This window comes from Podarcis erhardii, assembly GCF_964252035.2.
Source record: "Podarcis erhardii genome assembly, chromosome: 2".
Classification (NCBI taxonomy): domain Eukaryota; kingdom Metazoa; phylum Chordata; class Lepidosauria; order Squamata; family Lacertidae; genus Podarcis; species Podarcis erhardii.
In genome coordinates this window covers 42,011,851-42,027,345 of record NC_138498.1, presented here as the reverse complement: position 1 = coordinate 42,027,345, position 15,495 = coordinate 42,011,851, and the positions used below count along the sequence as shown (strand labels likewise).

The window sequence follows — 15,495 nt, the reverse complement described above, 5'->3', positions numbered from 1 at the left end:
CTGTCCCTGAATAAGTCTGGCCCAACCCATAGCCGCGGACATGCCTTGGACCTGGTGCTTACCTCTATGGATGTTGGTGATCTGACACTAAGTAAAAGCGAAACGAAAGAAATGCCGTGGTCAGATCACTTCCTGGTGCAACTGGACTTCTCTGCGACCCATCCCCTCTGCAGGGAGGTGGGACCAATTCGGATGGTCCGCCCCCACCACTTAATGGATCCAAATGGTTTCCAGAGAGTGGTAGGGGATGCTTTATCCCATGTTGATGGCCTTTCAGCTGATTCCCTGGTGGCCCGCTGGAATGTGGAGTTAACCAGGGCTATTGACTGTTTGGCTCCGAAGCGCCCTCTCCGATTGCATGGAGCCCGGACAGCCCCGTGGTTTTCCACAGATCTGAGGGCAATGAAACAATCGTTGATACTGCTAGAGCGCCGGTGGCGGATAACTCATTCCGAATCTGACCAGACACAGGTTAGAGCTCAACGTCGAGCCTACCAAGTGGCGATAGCGACGGCGAAGAAGAATTTCTTCACCGCCTCTATTGCATCTGCAGAAAACAGCAGCAGGAGACTTTTTCAGGAGGTTCACAATTTAGCGGAACCACCTGCAACATCGGGGCCCAGTACGGGCCACATGTTCTCCTGCAATGATTTTGCAAAGTTTTTTTCAGATAAAATCGCTCAGATTCGGGAAGAAGTAGACTCCACCGTGGGAGCAGGGCCGGGGCGGGAGAGTGCTAGAGTTTTGTCTAGTCAAGTTGAGTGGGATCAATTCCAATCTGTTACCTCCGAGGATGTGGACAGGCTGCTTGGACGAGTGAAACCAACCACCTGTCTCCTGGATCCTTGCCCATTCTGGCTTATAAAAGCTAGCCGGGAAGGACTGGGCGATGGGCTTCGTGGGGTGGTGAATGCTTCCCTCCGTGAGGGAGCCTTCCGAGACCCGCTGAAAGAGGCGGTTATTAAACTGCTTCTTAAAAAACCATCTTTAGATGTGGCCACAATGGCCAACTATCGCCCAGTCTCAAATCTTCCATTCTTGGGCAAGGTAATTGAGTGAGCTGAACAACTCCAGGCACGCCTGGAAGAAGCGGACCATTTGGATCCCTTCCAGTCGGGATTCAGGCCTCATCATGGGACTGAAACTGCCTTGGTCGCACTGGTTGATGATCTCCAGCGGGCTAGGGACAAAGGTGAGAGCTGTTTCCTAGTTCTGCTGGATCTCTCAGTGGTATTTGATACCATCGACCATAACATCCTTCTGGACCGTCTTGAGGGGCTGAGAGCTGGGGGCACTGTCATACAGTGGTTCCGCTCCTTCCTCCTGGGCCGTGTTCAGAAAGTGGTGGTGGGGGATGAGTGTTCAGACCCCTGGGCTCTCACTTGTGGGGTGCCTCAGGGTTCTGTCCTCTCCCCCATGCTTTTCAACATTTACATGCAGCCGCTGGGAGAGATCATCAGGAGGGTTGGGCTGGGTGTTCATCAGTATGCGGATGATACCCAGCTCTAGCTCTCTTTTAAATCAGAACCAGTGAAGGCGGTGAAGGTCCTGTGTGAGTGTCTGGAGGCGGTTGGAGGATGGATGGCGGCTAACAGATTGAGGTTGAATCCTGACAAGACAGAAGTACTGTTTTTGGGGGACAGGAGGCGGGCAGGTGTGGAGGATTCCCTGGTCCTGAATGGGGTAACTGTGCCCCTGAAGGACCAGGTGCGCAGCCTGGGAGTCATTTTGGACTCACAGCTGTCCATGGAGGCACAGGTCAAATCTGTGTCCAGGGCAGCTGTTTACCAGCTCCATCTGGTACGTAGGCTGAGACCCTATCTGCCTGCGGACTGTCTCGCCAGAGTGGTGCATGCTCTGGTTATCTCCCGCTTGGACTACTGCAATGCACTCTACGTGGGGCTACCTTTGAAGGTGACTCGGAAACTACAACTAATCCAGAATGCGGCAGCTAGACTGGTGACTGGGGGCGGCCGCCGAGACCATATAACACCGGTCTTGAAAGACCTACAATGGCTCCCAGTACGTTTCCGAGCACAATTCAAAGTGTTGGTGCTGACCTTTAAAGTCCTAAACGGCCTCGGTCCAGTATACCTGAAGGAGCGTCTCCACCCCCATCATTCTGCCCGGACGCTGAGGTCCAGTGCCGAGGGCCTTCTGGCGGTTCCCTCATTGTGAGAAGCAAAGCTACAGGGAACCAGGCAGAGGGCCTTCTCGGTAGTGGCGCCCGCCCTGTGGAACGCCCTTCCAGCAGATGTCAAAGCGATAAACAACTACCTGACATTCAGAAGACATCTTAAGGCAGCCCTGTTCAGGGAAGTTTTTAACATGTGATATTTTACTGTATTTTTGGTTTCTATAGAAGCTGCCCAGAGTGGCTGGGGAGGCCCAGCCAGATGGGCGGGGTATAAATAATAAATTATTATTATTATTATTATTATTATTATTATTATTATTATTTAAAGTAGGTGTGTGTCCATCTTTCAAAATTAACTGATACTATGAATGAGCATACCTCAGAAATTCCTGTTCTCACAATTGGGGAGCCTTACTTTTCCCACTCATACATAGCCATTTGGAGAACAACCAAATACGATGTCCTTAAGCTAGGCGAGTTCAGGGATGAAACCCGCACCTTCCATTTCCCCATTCCTACCCCCAGGCCTCAATTAATTCAAAGCTGCATGTCGCTGCACAAAAGATAAAGCAGTACAAGGTGCGCATTTGAAAAGATGCCAATCAAAAAAAACCTGCAACTCAGCTCTGCGGATGTATTCAGAGAAACTCTGAATGGTCAGAGAAACTCAAGGCATTTGTGTCTTTTCCTTTGTGAGATGGGGAAAGGGGTGCTTTCTGTCTATTCTGGAGGATTCACTAAATAGGTTCCTGCATTAACTCTACAGTTCTATGAGTCTATGGTTTGTGGCAAAGCCACAGCCAAATCAAGGTTCTGGACAAGCCTTCTCTGAAAGAGTTCTGCCAGGACTTAGAATAAGTGTATATATAAGACAGGCAGGCACATACAACTGATACGTGCCCATGTGTGGCCATCCCTGATGAAGCTAGCATCCTGTGTGCCTTAGCCATTCAGAACAGTAGCCTTTCTTCTTCTCCCCTCATCTCATCCTAATCACTTCCAATTCATCTCATTTGGACACTATGCTATTCACTTCTTGCAGCTGCGATTTTCATTTTCCTTCCTAGCAGGTGCACAAAGCCATTAGCACAGGTTTCTGATCTGAGCCTTTGATCCACATTAGCCCTCTGAGCTTGAATTCATTTTGTGAAGAAAGTAGTGTTTACAAAAGGGTGCGTACTACACCCATTAGCCATTGCTTGCCGAGCTCATGTGACACCCACTTCCCTCCCAGCCTTGACCTCTGACCTTTGGGGTTTGATCTCTTAACCTTTGCCACATACGGTGGCCATTTAAGCGTCACAAAATGCATCATCAAAAAGGAGAAAAGAGAACACCGATTTGCATAAAATGTGCATATGATCATTTATATGTATAGGTGAAAGCTTAGAAATAATTACTGTAATTTAAATAGAAATACAATACATCTCACCATAGCAGGGAAGATTGTGGCGAGATGACCTGTGCCCATTTTGCTGCCCAGGCATTTCTTGTTCTTGGAGTTCTTTACTGTATCTTCAAACCTGACTTGGACCAGACAGCCTTCTAGATGTTGCTGAACTGCAGCTCTCATCATCTCTGGTTATTGGTCATGCTGGTTGGGGCTGATGGGAGTTGTAGGTCAGCAGATTCTGGAGAGGTGAAGGTTCCCCCACACCGGATATAGAGGATACTTTCAAATAGAGGGCTGCCCTCTGATAGGCCTTCAAAAAGTAGGTCCACCTCAAGCATGGCCACCCTAACTCCAAGCATGTGAGAAACAATCCCGGATACCCCCCAGAAGCTATTCTGCCAAGGTGGGAAATAGGAAATCAAAGGAGGACATAATGCTACAGCAGAGGTCCCTGTGCTTCTCTGTCTAGCTGCAGCACTTCAAACATAGACATGAATGCACAGAGATTCTGCAGCTGGGCTTCACTTCAATTTGACAGCCACACATACCTCCTCAATTCCAATTCATGGCCTGGTCCCTCTAACACAAGTGGCATTTGGTGTCATAAAGATGACAGCTTGGAAGACCAAGCTTTTGGCTTTTTCTGCCCCCGAGAGAAGTGTTCACCACTTGCCTTGGTGCCAGAAGCATGATCAGTAGAGAGGAAGGCTGAAACTCTCAGGGATGCCTTGGCAATTTCCTGGAGACCTGTGGGAAAGTGATCTGGAGAAGAGAATGCTCTGGGCAGACTGTTTAGGTACATAGGATGTTGCTTTATAGCAAGTCAGACTCTTGGTCCACTTAGCTCATTAGTATCTACATTGACCAGCAGTGGCTCTCTAGGGCTTCGTCAAGGAGTCTCTCCTAGCCCTGCCTGGAGGGATTGAAGCTGAGACCTTCTGCATAGTAAGCAGATATTCTACCAGTGAGCTACATCCCACCCCCTAGATCTGAAGTGTGAAAGTGCTCCAGTTTGACCAATTGGCGGTAGAATGAGGCATCTCAAGAGGAAGGGCTGCAGAGTTCAAGGCAAGAAGCAGAGGGCACAAGAGCACTTTTCAAATATATAAATGGCTGCCATAAAATAGAGGAAGAGTGCAAGTTTGCAACTAAGGGAAATGACAAGAAGCAGCAGGTGAAGGTTCAGTTGTAGCAAACTGATATGAAGTATATTTTTATGGATGGCTTCCTCGTTATTTTTATTTTTTCAAAAAAAAAAAAAAAAAAAAAGATTGGGAATATACAGTAGGTGCTGCTGTAGAAACCACCCATAGAAATTTAAAGGAGGACACTGGATGTCCTGCTAGGGATAGTTTAGGAATCCATTGTTTCTGGGACTCTCTGGGCTGCTTAATATGTGTCCTTTCTCTTATAGGGATGGGGGAAGTATGCATGTCTATATCTCTGCACACCATTCTATGTGAAGACCATGCCAGCACCTATTTCCCCAGAAGGTGTAGCTGACAGCAAAACAGACATGTGTGCATTCACACATGGTAGTCTCTCCTCTGCATATACTCCTTACACCCATTTTCACACACCGTTTGAAGCAGCATTTAATTAGCCACCCGTCTTTGCGCTGAACAGAATGAAGAGTGAAGAGCTGATGATCACTGTGAATGATATTGCTGCTGGGCGGTAATTTAAGAATAAACTTAAACAGATTGCCGTCATTCTGCACATGGAAGCGGCCGCAGAGATGATACGGTGAAAGGCTCAGTGCCCCACAGTTGCTAGGTAACTTCATGGCGGTTTCGATGTAACCTGCTAATCAGAGAAGGAATGAAGAGGAGCAACATCCACATTACTGAGAGGCCGGGGTTGTGAGAGAGAGAGATGGGGGGTGGTGGGGAGTGTGTTGTGTTAGTCCCGCTGTTTCTTCTTGCTTTTAAACTATCAGAAGGGCTCGGTCCTTCCATATTGTTTGCGTCTGCATGTGTGTGCTTGTGTGCATTTGTTTGTGTGCACTTGGCAACAATATTTTGCTGCCTGAAACCTTCTCTGGTTCACCACCCTGTAGCCAGCCTGCAAACAGTATCCTGACTGGGGGCTCCTGTTTCCCCCCTGCCTGCCCTGTTAAAGGGTAGGAAAAAGGCAGCAGGCTGAAATCTTTGTCTGTGGTTTGGCCCTCCCATTTGGCAGCATGCATGCTGGCTCTCTGCTTGTGATGCCCACCCTGATTGTGTGGGTTGGTTTTGGTCAGCAGGTGGGTGGATGCTGGCCCTGCCTTTGGGCCCCCGGCAGATTCCACATGTGCTTTCAATGTCCATGTCATCTGCAAAAGAATCCCTTGTCCCTGCTCCTCAAGCTTGTGACTCTGCTATGAGTTGAATGGATCCAGTAGACCAGGGTGTGGGCGGGCAGGGTTTGCCCATGAATGTATTTTGTGTTTTGGGGTGGGTGGGGTGGGCAATATGGACAACAGCCCCAGCCTACATGACTGAGCAGGTGAAGCCACAGCATTCCTTCAGAAGGGTGAGGCCTGTCTTTGTTACATATGGTGTAGAGGTTTGCTGTCCTCTTGAGGTCATCCTCTTTTCTTTTACTGGAGCTGTGAAGGAACAAACAGTTACTGCTATGGGAACAGGGGCTCATGCTCAGGCCCTATGATAGCCACCAATCTGCCTAAGGTAAGCAGGTGTCTGCATCTGGGGTCCACACAACGCATATGGAAGGTGTGAGGTGCTGGCCCATAACCAACCAGTGGAGGATTGTTCATATGAGCAAATGGGGCACTGCCCCACCAACCTCTGTCTGCCCTCAACCAGACCTCCACCTGTCTGCTTCCTTACAGCCAGTCCAGGGTGTGACACTGGCTGTAAGCCTTATCTTCCTTAGTCTCAGTGTTGCCCTTCTAGAACTTGGCAGCGAGGAGAGTGGAGGCAAAACTAGAATTTGCTGACTCTAGTTGCCATTGCCTCTGGCTCCACCTACTGTTGACCTCCCTCCCTTCTGCCTTGCTAGTTCCAATGAGTGTCAGCCACCATTGTAACCAAGTCACGTGTATATTTGTATATTGGGTGGCAGCAGCAAATCACATATGGCACCAACCCTCCACTCCAGACTACACTCAGTGGGAACAGCTGCCAGCGCTGATAAGTATCTGTGTGTGCATATTTGCATTTGCAAACATAAACTTTTCACATTTACACTGGACTTTAATAAGATATACTAGTAAAAATATTGGGCCACTCATTTTTTTAAAAGTAGGTAATTCAGGATCTTTTTGATTACGAAGCAAGAAATAAAAATAATATGCACAAATCATATAAGCAGCTGCTTCCTGCATAGGCTAGCTATTTTCCAGTTGCAAAAAACTTCTCCTCCTCCTTTTGAGCAGGGTGTGTGTGTGTGTGTCCTGGCTGATGGACATTATCCAGACTGCACGGGAACCTCTTCACACAAATGGCTTCCCTTCTGGAGCAGCATCTATGCACAATGGATTCAGCCATACAAGATAGCAAAACCCAGATATATGAATGAAAAAGAGCAAACAGTGCAGAATCATAACACCTAATCTAAATTATGCAAATTTGGTGCAATAGAGATAGAGAAAAAGATGATAGACATCGAGATATAGCATGGAGGAAACACAATCCTGTTCCTACATACACACAGCAGTGGAAAGTGTTTATATTTCAGAAAGGGAGGCTGCTCACTCCCAAGTACCTACTTGTTTTCGGAAGGCAGGTTTTGGAAATCCTGGTCTTCAAAAACTCTGCCATTTCTTTGTCTTCTTCTCGTTCTCTGTGGAAGGAGGAAATTGGTTACTACTCTGTGGATGAGATTTGAATCCCAGCAATAAGCAACCATTGCTTGGTGTGTGTGAAGGTATGGCTATAATCCAGATAGGTTAGAGTCAAGGTATCCTGAATTATTGTTCTTCAAATCTCGGTGAAGGATGAGGCTGCTTTTTGTTCTTTCTTGGCTCCAGGGAATATTTGCTTTCAGAAAGAGTGGTGCTTCACTGACATGCACAGCTCCTTTCCCCTGCTTGTACCAGTACCCCAAGCCTTTGTTTTTTGCCCTTTATTAAAAATAAAAATTTAAAATCTGCCTAGACTCCAGTATTGCAATACTGTCCGGAAGCAATGGTATAAATCTACAGATCAAAAAGGTTGATCATATCTGGAGACAATGATTTGAGTTTTTGCTGAGTGATGTAGAGTAAGCCCTGCCTCCACCTCCTCGCCTTACCTTTGGAAAAGTCCCTTAAAAAAACAAAACAATATGCAACAATGAATTTAACAGCACACACATTTACAATTGCCCTGTGTGGAACTGAGGAGGCAACAGAGGCAAAGTCTGTCTGCCTACCCCAACCAAATAGTCTAGTGGATAAAATTGGCTTCAAATACTCAAGGTGACTCCAGGCCAGCTACCTTCACTCAGTCTCACCTACTTCACAGTGTTGTTGTGGGAATAATATGGGATAACCCCTGGGTATGCTGCCCTGGGCTTCTTGAAGGAAAGGTGGAAAACATATATGAACAGCACTAGGTGCATGCCAACACTGAGCTGGAGCCAGGAAGCTGGCACAGCTGTTGGTATCCATGTGTACCTGAGCCTTTCAAACTCCACGTCATCCACCAGGAAATCTCGAGTCTCCACAAGTTTGTGAATCTGCTGCACTAGCTCCTCCTCCTGCTGCTTGTCTTCTTTAGATTTTTTATTTTCTGCAAAATAGGGGGAAACCCAGAAAGCAATAGGTTAATGGCAGAGGAATAACAACAAATGGATTTCACGAGAGATATGTGGGTGTCCCCTGCCTGACACAGGGCCCTCTCAGTAGTGGCATCCTAGTGGTGGAACACTTTCCCCAGAAAGGTTTGCCTGGCACTCACCTTACTGTCCTTTCAATGCCAGGCAAATACCTTTTTTATTTTGTTTCCCTGAACATCTTATACACAATGTTAATGTGTTTCTCGTGTTGCTGAATCAAAAGCTCAGTGGAGCTACTTCAACCTGTAGCTGAACTAGCAAAAAGGAAAGACAAATTCTGAAGCTTGTAGAGGTCGAAATGTGAAAATAGATCAGCCTCTCTACTCTTCCTTGACTTTAGACTGCTCTGTAATTAACTGATTCACAGAATCGTAGACTTGTAGAGTTGGAGCTCGTTTCTCCCTCTCTTCCCCAGTCCATGCTTCTTCAAAGTCGATGATGCCTTTGGTAGAGGCTATTCTCGCAGGCCAGATCTCACTCGTAGAATCATCACCTTGTTATGGTGAATGGACTTGCACGTTCCTATGTGCCGTCAGGAGTCTCATACTCCCAGTAGGGTCACCCAAGGTGATAAGGTCAAAGGGGAGAAGCTAGACAAAGAATGATCCAATAAGTCCTCAAGGACAGAAGAGGTGGAAGGCAACAATATTATTATGTTACAATGGCTCTGAAGGAGGACGAGGGCTACAGCAGATAAGAAACTACTGATCGTCATGATACTCATGACCTCAGAATAGAGCCTGACTGCGAAGACTGTGCATTGATTAGTATGCACTGATCTCCACACATAGAACAAATTCATGCGCAGGTGTCTTCCAAAAACCCATCCACACACTTTTAAATAAATAGATAATAGATAAATATAAAGTATGCACCCAACTGTTCTCCAGCAATGGATAAGCAGCATTTGAGTAGCCCCGCCATAAGGACAACTTGGCTTGCTGGTGGAGATGGAAGTGGTTGAGGGGCAGAAAAGCAGAGTGGCAGGGCTGAAAGTCTCAGTGCTATGCAGTGGACAAGACCTGGAGGATGAAGACCCATGTTGTAGGGCACTGTTGTACAAACAGAGAGTGAGTTGGTACTGATCAAGCTGCACCATGAAGAAAAGGAGGATGCACCTTGGACTTGAGAAAGTTTACCATATTTAAACATTTGGGCTGTTGGACAATGACTTTCAGGACCAACTTGCAGTCCTCTGTCTAAACATCTCCAACCAAACATAGTGGTGGTTTCCACTATGACCTCCTATGGATGGTTGTAAATCTTTGTTCCTCCCCACAGGCTCTTTCATCCTCCCAACCTTTTCATGAAGGTTCTTCTCGATTTTTTTCTAACCTTTATTCACTTCTTAATGATGGCACCCCTTAACTGGGACTGGGTGTGACAGACAATGCTCTGAGCAGTACCTATTTATAAAACTATTATTATTTCCCCCCGTGGTAGTTGTGGCAGAATGGGTTTTATACAGCTTTAGTAAGTTTCACCTGTTCTGAGATGCCTGGGTTCTCCTCCTGCCTTGCTTAACATTTAAAAATTCAGATTCCAAAGCTATCCAAGCATCTCTGAGACAAGAAAAGTCTTAGGATAACTTTGCATTGGCCTGTTTAATTCCCATTCCTTTGCAACATCCTCTCCTGGCTTAGTGGCATTGGAGGCCAAGTGATCCTGCAAATGGCAAACCCCACTGGTGAATAGGGTAGAGGTGGGGAATCCACACCCCTCCAGATGTTATTGGACTCCAACTCCCATCAGCCCCATCCAACATGGCCAGTGGACAGGGGTGATTGGAGTTATATTTGAGCAATAGCTGGAGGTCACAAGCTCCTCATATCTCAATACATGGGGATGGCACCAACAAAGCTTTATGGAAAAACAAGGTGCTAAGAAAACTCACTCCCTGGGAGAGTTGCCATGGGTTTGGGCCTTACCTGGCACTGCAATCAGCTTCTGCAACTCCTTTTTCAATCTGGTGATTTCCTTACAAAGCTGGATGTCATCCATCCTGAAAAGACAAGGGAGGGAGCCTCAATCCCTTGTCCACAAGAGACCACAGAGATAAGTCACTTGAGCATCCCTTGCTGCAAATCCTAATCATTTACCTTTCAGCATGTTGCTGGGAAGAACTCCAAGCTGGGTTGGACACATTTGGCTGAAACCAGTCACTTGGGGCCTTTGATACTACCTTGCAACAGATTATATGTGGAATATTTCTTGTTTATCGTTTCACACTTTCTAATCCATCACCTGCATTTTACACTTTAAAACTCTCTAGCTGCTCCACAACCTTTCTTCCAAATTAGTAAATTGCTACAAGATAGGCGTGAAGCAGGTGTGAAGCAGCATGCGTTTCTACATGCAGAATGCAACAAGGGATCATTTAAGGAGCTGTAGAAGACAATCCATCTTGGGAGGAGGGTTTACACTAGGGGCATGCACATTTGCTTCAGACAAACCTTGAATCCCAAGCCAAATCAGGGAGATTTGACGAGAACTGGGGCTCTTCTAAGGTGGGTGTCCAATGCAATGTCACAGACTGAATCAGGCTGCTCCCAAAGCCTCTGGGATTGTCTTGGATATTTGGGCATCCCAGGATACCTCTGGACACCTCCAGATTTGTCAGTATTATTACATTGCGTACCTGAACTTGTGTTCACACATTTAAAGTGGATTAAAGCACTTCTTCACCCTTGTGACAATGAAACACGACCAGAAAATTGCACTAGAATATGTGGAATAACGGCCAAATATTGTGCAAATGAACAGCATGTATGGGTTTGCACTTTCTCCTGAATAGGCATTTGTAGTGATTGGGCTTATAGTAGACTACAAGGGAGATCAAGCTCCAACATTGTAGCAAGGTATCATGAACCAATGGCAGGGACCAAGTGGTGGCACTAGAGGGAGAGATATTCCCAGGAACACAGAACCTATTGCAAAAAATCAAGGGCAGCCTGTTTGAGAGCTTTGAACAAAGATGATCCAGTCTACAATCTTCTCTCAGCCATGAAACTGACTTACCTGTAGATGCCCTTCAGGCAAGTCACTGCCTTTCAGCCTAATCTGTCTTCATGAATAAGAAGAGAAATCTGTACACTGAGGAGTGCGACCGAAATAATAAACTATAGATCTGCACCCCAGCAAATGGATTTGAATCAATGTTGCTCCTCTAATGACTCAGTCACAAGCTGAATAATTCCAGAGGATACTGTTCTCTAAATAGGCAAGCCTATAATTTATCTTGGTCACTGGAGAAACCCTATGAGAATACAGCCAAATGTGTTGATACCCATTCAGAGCCAAGAAATAATTTTATACAGAAGACATTATTCAGGTTTCCTCCCCACATGCCAGCTGTTTCTTCTCTCCATTCTCCTTCAGTTTAGACTGCATTTTGGTTTTATAATGTGATGCTTTTAGGATTACAAGAAGCATCTTTGGGTGGAGGGCTTCTTCTAAGATAATCTGATAACCTGGAATGCTCTTTTTCAGGAAACACCAACACACACATACAGGAATCATAACTTGGGCAGGACTGAGACAGAGGAGGGAAAACAGCGTTCAAGAATAATTGGCAGTGAGATACTAATTCACCTTTCTGAGGACAACTTGGTGATAGTCAGAAGAAACTGCACCTGTGGTTTGCAAATTATCTGTAGCCTTGGGTGCCAAATCACTCTTAGAATCATTAAGGGTTAGAAATCGAATTCCTAGCTAGATTTAACTTGGGGCTGCTGGGAGCAAAAGTTGTCTATATTGATCCACGCTCGCTAGCTTGCAGTGATGCTTGATACCATCTATGGCTAGCAAGCCATGGAAAATGGAGAAGGCTGTGTACTTGGAGCATACGGTGCTGACCTTTAAAGCCCTAAACGGTCTCAGCCCTGAAGGAGCGTCTCCACCTTCACTCAGCCCAGACACCGAGGTCCTCCTCCAAGGGCCTTCTGGTGGTTTCCTCACTGTAAGAAGTGAAGTTACAGGGAACCAGCCAGAGGGCCTTCTCAGTAGTGGCAACTGCCCTGTGGTACACCCTCCCATCAGATGTCAAAGAAATAAACAATTATCTGACTTTTAGAAGACATCTGAAGGCAGCCCTGTATAGGGAAGTTTTAAATGTTTATGTTTTATTATGCTTTTATATTTGTTGAAAGCCACTCAGAGTGGCTGGGGGAACCCAGTCAGATGGGTGGGGTATAGCAACAACAACAGCACAAGGAAAAGTCCCAGAAACAGTATAGCAGCAACTCCTATAAGTAGTCCTTGTATGCCATGTCAGCTGTGTCTCATTGATCTAGTTCCCCTTAGTCCAGGGCATGGTCTGGGGGCATATGATGTAGTTACCATTGCTGCTGCTAAGCAGGTCTGGGTCTGGTCATTTTCTGGATGGGAGATCTTCTGGGAACCACTTTGAGTATGAAGAAAGGTGGGATATGATTGTACTGAAATAAACAGATGTATAATAAACTTTGCTGTGCAGTACTATCATATTGTGGGTGCTCCAATATGAGCAGATAGAATTATATTATGTCTGCAGTGACTCAAAGAGCCATGTACAGTAAAGCAGAAATTAGGAGCTGTTCAACTGCATTGCAAGGAGATAGATACAATTTAAGAACTTGGATTCTTTTTTTAAAAACAACAACAACAACATTGGTATTTTACACACATTTCATGCCTTATTTTTAAATTGAATGTGAATTACTAAGTAATTCTGTAATGATTTATGGAGACCCCTTGGCTTAAACAAATACATTTTATCTGACAACAAAAGAAAGCTGGCTAAAATTAATGAAATTTTATTATCTAATTGTCTTTACAGTGCCACAATAGAGATTGTTGTATTATCCATCAGCGAATTTGGGTTGGCTACCTTTTGTGTATGTCTGTGTAATTTTACTTCCTATAGCACATCCCTGCAGCAAAAGAATTATGTGCATAATATACATGGGTTACATTCATCAGAACAGTGCATCTAATTGCATTACATTATGTAACCATCCTGGCAATCTCTTTTTTTTCCTTGAGTTTTCCATTTGTTACAGGGGTCTTTTGATGTGCTAATTAATCCACACAGCCTTGCTCAGCCTGTCTTTAATAAGTGAAAAGAAAAATGGTCCTAAATGATGAGTGAAGAGTTGGTAAGATCACAATTCTATGCATGCTTTCTTGGAAGTAAGCCACACTGAATGTAGTGGGGCTTGCCTCTGAGTAAACATGCATCAGAATGCACAGTAGGTTTTAAGCAACAGACATTTCCACATTTTGATATATCTCTCTTTTTGCTCTTGAGACCTGAGAATACAGGATAGTCCTCCTTGGCTTAATGCGTTAGAACATGGGTAGGCAAACTAAGGCCCAGGGGCCAGATCCGGCCCAATTGCCTTCTAAATCCGGCCCACGGACGGTCCGGGAATCAGTGTGTTTTTACATGAGTAGAAAGTGTCCTTTTATTTAAAATGCATCTCTGGGTTATTTGTGGGGCCTGCCTGGTGTTTTTACATGAGTAGAATGTGTGCTTTTATTTAAAATGCATCTTGGGTTATATGTGGGGCATAGGAATTCATTCATTCCTCCCCCCCCAAAAAAAAAATAGTCCGGCCTCCCACAAGGTCTGAGGGACAGTGGACTGGGCGCCTGCTGAAAAAGTTTGCTGACCCCTGATTTAGAGTTCCTGCTCCCTTGCAGTTGACATCATCACTGTCATGGATGTATTGTTGGCTCAAAGTTTAACTAAAAGGCTGGCTATTCTGGAAGTATTGAGAAGTCAGTGCAGAGTGCCTACAACCTGCTGTACGGATTTCTGGGAAAATGCTTGCAAAGCAAACTGTTACGTCAAGGTAACAAATGTCTATCATCTTATATTGTGGATCTTTCACTGCTGCAAATCCCATGGTGATTGCATTCAGGTTTTAATATCTGCTCCAGAAAACCAATTCCACAGTTTTTACTTCCTAAAAGTTGAGCTTTTATTGTAGACTAGAAGGCCCTTGGAATTCCTTCTAACTCTACAATTCTAAGATTCTAATGAGTGAGAAAATGAAAAGTTAAAAAAACAAATATGAAAGGCCAGAAATGGACAGGCTGTTCCTCCACCTTTTACTTAAAGAGCCCCACTAAAGCAGGCCAGGGGCCAATCTAGTTCAGCATCCTGTTCTCATAGTGGCCAACCAGATCCCTATGAGAGGCCTGCAAGCAGGATCTCGGCTCAACAGCACTCTCCTCCTCCTATAGTTTCCAGCACCTGGTATTCAGAAGTATACTACCACTGTCTGTGGAGGCAGAGCATAGCCCTTGTGGCTAGAGCCAGAGATAGCCTTATCCTCAGTGAATTTAGTGGATCATCTCTTAACATTGTCCCAGAGTTGGTAGTAATCCCAGTGTGGTGTAGTGGTTGAGGGACTTGTAATCTGGTGAACCGGGTTCGCGTCTTCGCTCCTCCACATGCAGCTGCTGGGTGACCTTGGGCCAGTCACACTTCTTTGAAGTCTCTCAGCCCTACTCACCTCACAAAGCGTTTGTTGTGGGGGAGAAAGGGAAAGGAGAATGTTAGCCGCTTTGAGACTCCTTCGGGTAGTGATAAAGCAGGATATCAAATCCAAACTCCTCCTCCTCTTCTTGCGGCACTGGATTTCATAGTTTAATAATACACTGTGAGAAGAAGTACTGTCTTTTGTCTATTATGACTCTTCCAATGTTTAGCTTTATTGGATGCACCTGTGTTCTAGTATCATGAAAGAGGGAGAAGAGCTTTTCCACTTTCTTCATGCCAAGCTGCCTGCAGAACTCAGCAGGGCATTGGATAAGGCAGCTAAACCACCTACACAAACCCAAAGAAGTGCTCCTTCAAAGCACAGCAACTGCTATTCCTATTCTACCGCATGAGGAAAATATACAAGTATTTTGCTGCTATGTCAGAACTCTTGTTTTTGCATACATAATGAACTAATAGAGGCATATGATTTATTATTTTATGGGGGGCTGGGGGGCACACTAAGCAGACAGAGGGAGCTATCCATGGTTCTGTCTTCTGACAGTTCTTAGAACAGGAATATCCAAAGTCTGTTTTGGGGGCCTAATCTGGCCTCTGTGGCAGTTTATTTGTTTATTTATTGGGGTCAAATCCTTAAAAAAGCTCAACAAGTTGAATGAATCATAAAAAAAGCTCAACCACTCTGGGGGTAAAATCGTAAAAAAATCTTGACAACTT

The 15,495-nt window shown here is 45.4% G+C and overlaps 1 protein-coding gene across 2 annotated transcripts in view; it reads right to left on the bottom strand.

The window, feature by feature from the left end:
* Positions 1-3,477: 3,477 nt before the first annotated feature.
* Positions 3,478-15,495, bottom strand: part of LOC309334473 (bMERB domain-containing protein 1-like) — a 35,851-nt gene continuing 23,833 nt past the window's right edge. For both annotated transcript variants that reach the window (XM_081848782.1, XM_081848781.1), the window contains exons 4-7: positions 10,220-10,293; positions 8,131-8,245; positions 7,243-7,316; positions 3,478-6,120 (exon numbers count right to left, since the gene is read on the bottom strand). In XM_081848782.1, the coding sequence (XP_081704908.1) occupies positions 6,002-6,120; positions 7,243-7,316; positions 8,131-8,245; positions 10,220-10,293 (382 nt within the window). In that variant the 3' untranslated portion in view covers positions 3,478-6,001. The remainder of the gene's footprint in view (positions 6,121-7,242; positions 7,317-8,130; positions 8,246-10,219; positions 10,294-15,495) is intronic.